Genomic DNA, 11,403 nt, shown 5'->3' with positions numbered 1-11,403 from the left:
CTGGCTATGTATTTTTAATTATAAGCATATACCATATGTTGTTTAATTAATCCTCTACTGATAAAACACTAAAGGAAATTTCTATCAAATAATGCTACATTTTTATTCCTTTGTCTTATAATTTCATTGGAATAAATTCTTGAAAGTGGGCTAAGGTTATGCACATTTTTAATTTCTCAGTTTTTTTAGAATGAATGTGTTCCCCACATTGGCCATAGAGGACAGGCACCAGAGTAAGGCTGACCATGCAAGTTCATTACCTTCCCCCTGACCGCTCCCCACCCCCCCCCACCCCCAGTCTGGGGAGTGAGAACACAGTAGAGTAGGAGATTTGGATGCTGCTGGATTTTCCTGGATGAGTCATTGTCTAAAAATTGATTGGCTCTGAGCTACCTAGCTTCAGCTGCTGAAAATGGTGAACAGGTGAGGTTAAGGCAGGCAGCTCTGCATTCCTGTCCATCATGCTGGCTAAGCTCTGCCATCAGCAGCCTTTAAATTAGCAGTGAAGGCGAGGGTCTGGCTAGCCAATTAGCCCAATTTTCTTTTCCACTCTTAAATTGATCTTTCAGTGCAGAAAGATCATGGGGGTCAGGCAGGTGAGTAACTACCAAAACCTAGTTAGCCTGCAACTCCATGTGTAAACAGAATGATCACCAGTTAAACAAGCTGGCAACCTTAGCCCAGATATGCAGAACTCTTTCCAAAATGGGTCACTCACCATATCCTCAGGGTCTGGAATTTTCACCCCACTGAAGTACTGATTTGTGCTAAACACTTGCTGGTGTCTAGGAATGAGGTCTCCTTTAGACAAGAAGAAAGGGAAGATAAAATGAGATTGATTAGCAAGCACTGATCTATAGTTTCCCTCCACTAGTGCAGTGTCTGCCTGTGCCTACGCCTACAAAGACCGCAGTTTGCTCTTCCAAGAGGCATCAAGACAACCTTCAAAAACCTGTACTGAGACCTACAGTGGGCGAAGTGCCGTTTTAGGCATAGAGGAGGCGTGCACAGAAACAGAAAGCTACGAGGTTCTTGCCCCTCGAGGCTCACAGTGTATTTAAGGAAATCAAACAACTCAGAAGCACACACACACACACACACAAATCAGGTAACACCCTCTTTTTTTTTTTTTTAAATGGTGAAAGGCAGCAACTACAAATCAAAATCATATTAACTGAATCCTGTTGAGTCAAGATAAAAGTGTATTGGCCTAACACTTAGAACAGTGCCTGACACATAGTAAGTACTCAATAAATATATGAGGAAAGAAAGAAGGGAAGGAAGGAACGAGGAAGGAAGGGAGGGAGGAAGAGAGGGAGAAAAGGAGGAAGGGAGAGGGAGAGAGAGAGGGAAAGGGAGGGAGAGAGGGAAGATGGAAGGAAGACAAATCATGAAAGATCTTGCTAGAATGAATACATTTCTAAATTGGAACCACCTCTTCTTGTTTCCTCAAGTAGTGATCACCTGAAAATCCCATTTCATCTACTGTTTAGAAGCTCTTATGATGTGAAGCAATGAAAGAAGCATTTCTGTATTATGTGAGGCTTACTCTGCCCACATTTCAACCAAATCAGCTAACATCACCTCTGTGTAAATTTTTAGGGAAACTGCACTTGAGGAATTTTGTTCAGAGACTATAAGGAGACTCAGAAAGGCACCTCTGGGGCACACTAAGGCCCATTTCCCAGAGCAGAGTCAAGGACAAAAACCTCTAAACCAGGGCCCCAGAAATGCTGCTATTGGACTGGGTTGGAGTTCTCACCTCAGGGTATCAAGTTGTCTGACTTTATCAATTTGGTTTGGAACTTTACCTCTCACTCAAATCCAAAAGCTGCTGTCTCGCCCCATTTTGGACCAGCAGGCCAAATATACTCTCTAATACCTTGCCCCCAGTCTCGGTGAGCTTTGTGATGGGAACAGTGCCTGTACCTTTACAACTTTCTTCCATCAGAGAGCTGAGGAGTAGGGGAGAAGGGACACAGAGAGGGTGTCCTAAAATCACCCAGGGAAACAGCAAAGGAAGGCTCAGTGTCCCTGGAAGGGCCCCAAGGTGCCTTACATGTCACTCAACGAAAGCCATCAGCAAGTATTTACTGCATACTACGTGCAGACACTGGTGGAGGACAGATGGAAATAAAAAACATGATCTCACCCTCAGGCAGCTTATAATATTTTTGGGAAGATAAAAGTACAAGACAAGACATGGTGACAACAGGTGCTACAAGAGATTAGAGGAGGAAAAGCTCACTTTAAATTAGGATACACTGGAAGCAGTAACCAAACTTCCTGACTTTTGAAGAGAACAATTACTGCTTCCAGGCTTTTTCATCTGTTCCTCTCCTTCTGTCTCTTCTCCAACCCTCCCCCTTCACCCCAAAAGCAGAAAGAAAGGAAAGGGCTTGGAGATGGGAAAGCAAGATGAGAAGGTGACACTAGAAGAATGAGCCTTCCTTCCTGACACTTAGAAGGTTGAGAATCCTACTTTACAGCATCTAAATAATCCAAACAATCCTGGCAGGCTGAAGTCAAGGATATCAAAAGAATGAATTACCACTTCATAAATGAAATAAAATAGATTAGCATTCTGTAAACTGCTAAGCCCTTATAGAAATGGATGTTTTTATTGTTTCCATGATCATTAGTCAGAGTTTGACTTGATCCAAACTACGCTGAAGAGAGAATCTTGTGTCTTTTTCGACAATTAGTACATACACAAAATTGTTGATTCTTTTTATTAAAACAAATGTGGATACCTTGAATGGGGTCATTTAAACGGGACGTTGAGAGTTTCCCTCCTTCATAACTGTGAAGGGCATTAGATGAGACTAGGAGCTTGGCTCCGCCTTGCACGGACAGGGGTAAAACTACCCAATTTCCCAAAAGCAGGACAAAGACACCTCTTACCCAAGGTTTTCCTGATCAGGTAGAGCTGATCCACATCTGATTTTCCTGGCCACAGAGGCACCCCCGACAGGAGCTCAGCAAAGACACAGCCAATCGCCCAAACATCTACTGGGGGGCCATACTGTGTGTCCCCAACCAACAGCTCCGGGGAGCGGTACCACCTGGTAGCCACGTAGTCCGTGTAGTAGTCACTTGGTCCAGCTGGCCGGTGATGGGACATGGAAAACAGAGCAGTGGGAGCATGGGGTCAAAAACGGGAGGAAGAAGACCCCAGACATCGAGCTTGTGCCCCATCTTGTGGCTTTTCTAAATCAACGTTTCTCAATGCTTGTTGCACAATAAAATCAGTTGAAATATAGTATTTCTTAAATTACTGATGCTTGGTCACCACCCTAGTCCAATTAAACCACAATCCCTGGATGGGTGGGGGGAGATCAGTATAGTTTTTATAGTTATATAGTTCCCCACATAATTCTAATCTGCAGCCAAAGTTGAAAACCACTCTTCTAAAATAGTACTTTTGAAAAGTACTATTTTTAGCAAAAAATGGTAGAAACCAGGAGGGTGACATACTTTTCAGTAACCACTTTACTATGGTATAATTTTAAACAACTGTATGTGTCTATATGTTTTCAATAATTATGGAATTGTAATTTATATCAAGCCTATGCCCTAAATATCCAAGAACTAGCTTTCTATAGCATTTAGACTGAAATCATATAAAGAATCTTTCCATCTTCTACCCTTAAGAAAGACTTCAATACTCACTCAAAAGCCGAGCAAATCCAAAGTCACAAAGTTTAATCACTGAATGTTTTGTGATGAGGATATTTTCTGGCTTCACATCTCTATGTATGCACTAGCCACGAAAATTAAACCAAAACAGATTATTAAAGAGCAACCGTAACATACGGGATAAATAAAACACATGAATATTTAGCAGATATTTGAGAAATCGTTTGAATCTCTCACTGGCCTTTTGGATAACAGCAAAATAGCAGCAAATTTTACAAAATAGGAGCATAAAATAAATCTAGTACCATACATATCATAGCCTGAATCATCCCAAATTCCTGAAAGACCCAAAAGTCACAAGGGTGAAAGGGAAAATGAAAGTAGGGTAGACAGATTTAGCAAATAAAAATATAGAACACCCAGGCATATCTGAATTTTAGATAACAATCTTTAAGTATAAATATGTTCCATGCAGTATTTGAGACATACGTATATCAAAAAGTTATAATTGTTTATCTGAAATTCAAATTTAACTGGATGTCCTATATTTATTTAATCTGGCAACCCTAAGTGAAAGGGAAATGTTAAAAGGCCCTGGACGAGGTTTTCACTGCGGCTGCTGGAGCTGCAAGTTGGTGCATAAGCAGAATTCATCATTCAGTTGTTTAACAGAACAGAACACAGTCTGCCTGGTAAACAGGACAAGCCCTGGGCCTGTTGAGATAAACTAGAGAAGAGAAGGGCGGAACCGGGAGCTTGCCAAGAGACCGCCCTTCCAGCTCTGACATTTGTCCTGACAAGATAAACAAGAGTAGGCAGTGCTCACTCTCTGGAGACAGTCGCTAGATGTCAGCTCCATCCCACACACATCAAGTGTTCTTTGAGCTGCATCCACCCCCATGGGATGTAGCCTACACTCCATAGTTTAGACTCAAATCACCTGTGGTTTCCAAACCACAGCTGACATTGTTTAACAGGGAGATGTGAGAAGAATGTTTCTGAAGCTCCACATGATTTTCTTATTAAATAATTTTCTTGGCAAAGAACAAATCAACAACCTAATTAATAATTACACAGAAACAACAATTGGGTTAAAATACTGTTACAGAGTTCCTAATAATCTTCCCTTCTTCCAAGTGTTTTCCTCTCTAGAGAGAATGTTGGATCCTTCTGCAGTGAAAGACTCTGTTTGGTTTGCAGCTGAAACCCTGGGGTATTCTTAACTTTCTAGAATTTGGAGAGAAGACAGAGGTTCTCCTTAGGCCTGGCCTGGTACTCACTCCCAGGAACCTTCAGAGTGAGAGATCACTGTCAGTGTTTCCTCAAGGGTATTAATTACTCTGGAAAAAAATCTGAGAGACAATTTCTGAGTTATTTTATTACAGTCTATCTGGTTCTCAGCAATTAATGGCCCTGAGATCTCCACTCTTTTACCACTGGCTTCACATACTACTATAAATGGGTACACCCGTGAATATCATGGTGCCAGATGGTCAGAAGTATTCGTGAGCAAGAATGTGCTCCTATTTTGTTCTGAGAATTCTTTTAAAGCTCCTGCACCCTCCCCCCGTTAGCACATATGGCCAAACAGAGTGTCAGGGGCTTTCCAGGGAACTGTGGTATGCACTGTATTTGTCTTTAGCGTCTCTGACTTCCTCACCAGGGCCTTTATGCAGTCTCTCTTGCTCTCCCATCCTAAAACCTGCTCTCAGGAAAGTGCTAACCCTCACTTGCAGTAAATAGCAATATAAAGTATCCACGTTCCCTGCTATATACATGCACTTTGAAAAGGACTGTAGCCCTTGGCGAGGCGGAGACTCGGTAGGGAGAAGTGCTGGCTACTTCCATATTTGTTACTTCTGAGAAGGCAGCGTCAGGACAAATCACTTAGAACAGCTCGAAGATGGGGATTCAGGCCCACCAACAAAATTGACCCTGGCATTCGGTAGAATGACATATTGCGGTCAAACTGCCTTTGTGGCCAAAATGAAACTACAATATTGGAATCTGGCTTCTGTGTGCAGGGAACAGACAGTATTGTATTGGAGGGAGCAGCAGGCTCCCCAGCATCTATGAAATCACACCACCTAGGCCCACCTTGCCTCCACTAGGCCTCGCTGTGTCCAGAGTGTCAGAGGCTTCCACTGGGCTGCTGCGTTTCAGACCTAGCACTCATATCTCACCAAAGCAGACACTAGCACTTGTGCATCATGCTTAGGACTCCACCTACTGCAACTAAACAGGCATGAGTCCCATAGGGTTTCCCGCTCCAATTTCGGAGTATTTTGAGGGTACCTGTACAGACTCCAAGTGAATGGGATGCTACCTTAAATCTGAGTAGTTTCCGATCAGTATACAAGTATAACTACTTTATTAAAAATCATAAAAGTGCATCTTTTATGAATTGTGAACAAGAAGGAATAGCTAGGTTGGCACTTTTAGTCTTTATTTATCCCAACCAGCCTTCTGTAAAGAAGATTTGGGTGAAAAATTATATCCATGAAAAGACAATATAACTTTGAACAAAGGCTCCACCTCAGCTTAAGGGCAGCCTTCTGATTTTTCAAGGGAAATCATAAGACTTACATTGTGCTTATGGCAAAAATTTACAGCTTGCAACGTCTGCCAAGTTATGCTCTTCACAAGATGTTCTGGTACCCTAATGAAAATAAAGAAGCAGCACAAACACATTTTTTAGTGTTGTCATGGAATCCAGCTAAAAAAAAGAAAAAAGGAAAGCCAAGAATGGCTTAAACAGTGAAAAATCCCAGGTGGCACATAGTCATCTAACTCATCAAAATGTCATTTCACAGGTCCAAAATGTAATGAGCAGGTGATCAGCACACTGCTGGACTCTAGGGACAGCACGCTAACAACAGTGCTACCCTCTGCTTCTACAGGGAGGGACCATGAAGACCCCCAGGGATTTCAACAAGTATTTATGACCACGGACCTCAAACATCTGTGACACAACAGCGGGGCGGGGGGAGACCTGCCTGGCAACTGACCTCCGTTTCTATAAGAAGTTTTGTTGTTTTTGTTTGTTTGTTTGTTTTGACAATTTTATTTATTTATTTATTTACTTAACATTTTGTTTATTTTTTTCCCCCTTCCCCATTCCCTCTGGTAATCATTAGTCTATTGTCCAAGTCCGTGAATCTCTGTTTGTTTGAAGAAGCTTTGTTGTTGATAGAAAGTTAGTTAATATATAGCATAAAAGGTGCTGTGTATTTTTTCAAGTTGCCCCAAACTGATGACTTTGCAGCAGAACTCATCTTCCATATGTGGGCACAGTTTTTCCAGGCTCCCCAGGTCACATTTTTTTTTTTCAGGTAATGAAGATTTTACTGAAAACAGGGAAATGGTTTACATTACATGCCATGTACCAAAAGTTAACAATAATTAAAAATCCACAAAGGCATCCTGGTTCTTTGACCACACTGCTCCTCGCTGGTAGCTAGCTGTGCCCCCATCGCATCTTTCTGCCCGTCTAAATTTGATGCCACTGTTCCCAGCACTACTCTGACTCTAAGGTTATATGACTGGGCAACCAGTAGCCCCAGCAGGTCCTTTGTGGGAATTAGGAAAAGGCACATCCTCAGAGAGGATTAAGAAAAAAAAAGTAGGCAATGAGTGAAATGGACTTCAGAAGGAGTACAATTATTTTCAAAGGAACCCCCCATCCCCCCACCAGCTGGACTTACTGGTTTTATGAAGCAAACATTAAACACTGTTGTGGTCTTCAGCCAGAATTAACAAATAAATCAAGGAGGAAGCTCTTGAGTGGTTGTGTTAAGGTGACCAAAAAAGTCACTTCCAGACTCTGGGAGGGGTTACAAGGTCACTCTTGTCACAGACCAAATGTTCAGGAAATCTTTTCAAGGAGATAAGAGGATGCTTGAGCATTGGGACAATATGAAAGAAATAAAGAGGCCACTTCCAGGAAGAATGGCTAAGACAATTCTGCATCAGAACTATGTCCCTAGGGTTGAAGTAGCTTCTCTCCAAATTTTTTTCCTTGGAAAAACTCACCTGTCTAGAAAAATACAACTAAGACGAGACCATTTCAAGGGAAATGCTTTCCCCCAGCCTCTACTTTTTGTCAAAAAAAAAAAAAAATGGAATATATTTTGATTGTTTAATGTACTGAGTATTAATGTCAGGTTATCAGTGCCAGGCAACTTTAGTCTCTAAAAACATTTCTCAGAAGAAATTATTTAAAGGAGCATTTTAAAGTAAATTATAATAGTATATCATTAATGCTCCTCAAAGGCTGAGCACATTATTACACAATTCCCAAATGTAAAAATTCTGTACAAACTACCTAGTGCCATGTTGGATTAGCTACTCACTTCACTGCTGTATTACTCTGTTTCTTCTCTGAAATGCCAGGGCCTCAGACTCTACCTAAGATCATTTTTAGCTGCTGATGATAAGAGCCAGGTTTTTCACTATTGGAGAAGGGAGTTACAAATATGCAAAGGGAGAGAAATAAAATCTCTTCTGTGGTATTGGACTGGAATTGGATATACACATACGTACAGAGGGTGCTGTGCCGGAAGGGGTGCTACCTTATATGGAGTGTTTCAGAAAACTTCTCTGCTTAACGACATCTGACATAACGTTTAAGCGATGAGATGTGGCCACATTGGGGCTATATATTAAAAATAGAGACTTCAGCAATGGGATATTACTCAGCCATAAGAAAAGAAGAAATACTGCCATTTGCCAAGGGAAGTAAACGCAAAAATAAATGAATGTAACTACATCAAACTAAAAAGCTTATGCTCAGCAAAAGAAACTGTCAACAAAGTAAAGAGACAACCATCAGAATGGGAAAATATATTTGCAAGCAATGTTTCTAATAAGGGCCTAATATCCAAAATATACAAAGAACTCATACGATTCGATCACAACAAAAAAACAAACGATCCAATCAAAAAATAGGCAGAGGATATGAACAGACACTTCTCCTCGGACGACATACAAATGACGAACAAACATATGAAAAGATGCTCGTCATCGCTAGCTATTAGAGAAATGCAAATCAAAACCACAATAAGATACCATCTAACACCTGTTAGAATGGCTGTAATCAACAGAACAAGTAATAACAAATGTTGGAGAGGATGCGGAGAAAAAGGTAGGACTGAAAATTGGCTGGTGGGACTGCAAATTGGTACGGCCGCTATGGAAAACAGTATGGAGGTTCCTCAAAAGCTAAGAATTGATCTACCATATGATCCAGCAATCCCTCTACTGGGTATTTACCCCCAAGACTTAACAAATCATATTCATAAAGATATTTGCACACCAATGTTCATAGCAGCATGATTCACAGTGGCCAAAAGTGGAAATAACTTATATGGCCATCAACTGACGAATGGATGAATAAGATGTGGTCTATCCATACAATGGAATATTACTCAGCCATAAAAGGAAATGAAGTACTGATACATGCTATAGCATAGATGAACTTTGAAAACATTATTCTGAGTGCAATAAGTCAGACATGTTATCACTTATATGTGGGATATAAACCTAAAAGCAACAAATGAACAGGATAAAGACTCATGGACATGGACTATAGACTAGTGGTTACCAGAGGGCAGGGGCTGAGGGGAAGGGAGAGGTCAATGGTGTAAAGGGAGTCAAATGTGTGGTGACAGAAAGAAATCTAACTATGGGAGGTGAACACACAGTGTAAATATAGATATGCCTTACTGTTAAATACTTGCATACATACATACATACATACATACATACATACATACACACATAAAATAAAATCAGCTGATTAGCAACCTTAATTCCAATAAAAATAAAAATAGAGACTTCAGGATTTCCCAAGGGATTAGATGTGAGAAAAAGAGAAATCAAGGAATGAAGCTCTAGTTAGCTTAAGTAGCTGGTTCATGCTGGGGCCTCTTACTGAGGAGAATGCTGGGGGAGGGGAGGGTGAATAAACTAAGATGCCTTTTGGACATCCAAGGGAAAACACTAAGTAGGCGGTTCTGAATTCAGAAGGAAAGTCCAGCTAGAAATATAAATTTGGGAAGCATAAGCATATTGGTGGTATTTAGAGCCCTAGGACTGGATGAAGCCACTTAAGAGAATACAGATAAAGAAGAGGATATCAAAATCCTCTGAGGCCCTAAGAGATGTAGAAGTCAGACAGACAAGGGGGACCCAGTACTGGAGGGGATTGAGCACTGGATGAACTAAGATGACACTCTGGAGAACAGTGTCACTAAAGCCAATTGAAGAAAATATTTCAAAGGACTTCTGGATTAAGATGGTGGATTGAACAAACCCATCTAATTTCACTCCGTCCCCAAACCTGACTAGACCTACTCTGAGAAATTTTTTTAAAGATAAAAAATCCACATGGTCAGAGAAAATAGGAAAAGAGATAATAATAGCAAAATACTTTGGAATTTGGAAAGCAGGTGGATAAATGATAACTGACGATGAGTCCTAGAAAGCTGAAATCTAAGCCAAGAGAAGGGAACATGGAGGACCAACCAATTTACCCCGAAGAATCTTCAGGAACTGCAGCCAAGATCTCTATGTAAGTAGGGGGGAAGGAGAAGAGCGGAAAATCTGTTTGAGAAACAATTAAATCCCTAGGTCCCCTCCTCTGTTCTATTTGAATGGAGAACACTCCTCCCCTACCCAGTAGAAGGCCAGAGTTTTGTTTTCTGGGGAGGATGTAATAGAGGACATTTGGTACAGTTGAGATCATGGATCCTGTTCCAAAAGAAGGGATTAAACGATTGTATATATACTAAGTGTTGAATGCTGGTCTCCCCAGCCCTCTTCCAGCACTAGGTTCTGAGAGAGCTGGCAGCCAGACTTCATTCTCCAAGCAAAATATTTTAAGACTTTTGGGGAGGAAGCTCAAAAGGAAAGATCTGAAGATTGGGGTTCCTTCAGCAAATGGCCCAGTTAGATAATCCCACAGTGAGGCTCATAGTTTCCAACAGTTCCCTACTCTTAACCAGATTCTATGGCATATAACCAGATTATATGATGCCCAAGAAAAGTCTCAAATAAGAAAGTTAGAGACCAAAACAAACAGAAAAAAGCAACTTAAACAGAAACTATGGGAAATGAAGAAAACATTTTTTAAAAAACACTAATATCCTCAGAGAGGATAACAACAGGAAAGCTGTTGCATCTGTGAAATAAGAACAGTACACTATAGGAAAACAAGAGGACTAAAGAGTCAAACATCCAAATAACAGAAGGTCCAGGGAAAGAAAAAGTAGAGAAAACAAAGAATAGGAAATCAGTAACAAAACAATTCAAAAATTTGTTCTCAGACAGAAAGGGTTCACCAAGTGCCAGCATAATGGGTGAAAAGCAAGGCCCATGATTTTCATAATTCAGAATGCCATGAACGAAGAGAGGATTCTACAAGCTTCTGGAAATGAAATGAAATAAAATATAAAACAAAACAAAACAGAGCTTACAAAGAAGCAGAAAATAGAATGACAACAGTCTTCTTCACAGCACTAGAGGTTCAAAAGCACTTAAAAAATGCCTTCGAAATTTTGAAAGAATATTATTTTCCACCCAAAACAAAAACACAAATCTATACCAAAACAAAAACACAAATCTATACCCACAGAAAATTTGTAATTGCATGTGAAGAGAAAAATAAAGACTTTTTAAACATGCAAGGGCAAGGTCTCAATCTCTCTCTCTCTCTCTCTCTCTCTCTCTCTCTCTCTCTCTCTCTCTCTCTCTCTCTCTCTCTCT

General features: G+C 40.6%; 1 protein-coding gene across 2 annotated transcripts in view; it reads right to left on the bottom strand.

Moving 5' to 3' along the window:
• The window catches only part of CDKL1 (cyclin dependent kinase like 1), a 49,050-nt gene that overhangs the window by 7,661 nt on the left and 29,986 nt on the right, over positions 1-11,403 (bottom strand). For both annotated transcript variants that reach the window (XR_003042679.1, XM_025038900.1), the window contains exons 3-6: positions 6,226-6,298; positions 3,673-3,763; positions 2,905-3,105; positions 719-801 (exon numbers count right to left, since the gene is read on the bottom strand). Coding sequence is in view for 1 of the 2 variants with exons in the window: in XM_025038900.1 (XP_024894668.1) it covers positions 719-801; positions 2,905-3,105; positions 3,673-3,763; positions 6,226-6,298 (448 nt within the window). In the remaining variant the exon portion in view is untranslated. The remainder of the gene's footprint in view (positions 1-718; positions 802-2,904; positions 3,106-3,672; positions 3,764-6,225; positions 6,299-11,403) is intronic.

This window comes from Pteropus alecto, unplaced genomic scaffold, assembly GCF_000325575.1.
Source record: "Pteropus alecto unplaced genomic scaffold, ASM32557v1 scaffold86, whole genome shotgun sequence".
Taxonomy (NCBI): domain Eukaryota; kingdom Metazoa; phylum Chordata; class Mammalia; order Chiroptera; family Pteropodidae; genus Pteropus; species Pteropus alecto.
The sequence above is the reverse complement of the archived record's forward strand: the minus strand, read 5'-3'. Positions and strand labels throughout refer to the sequence as shown.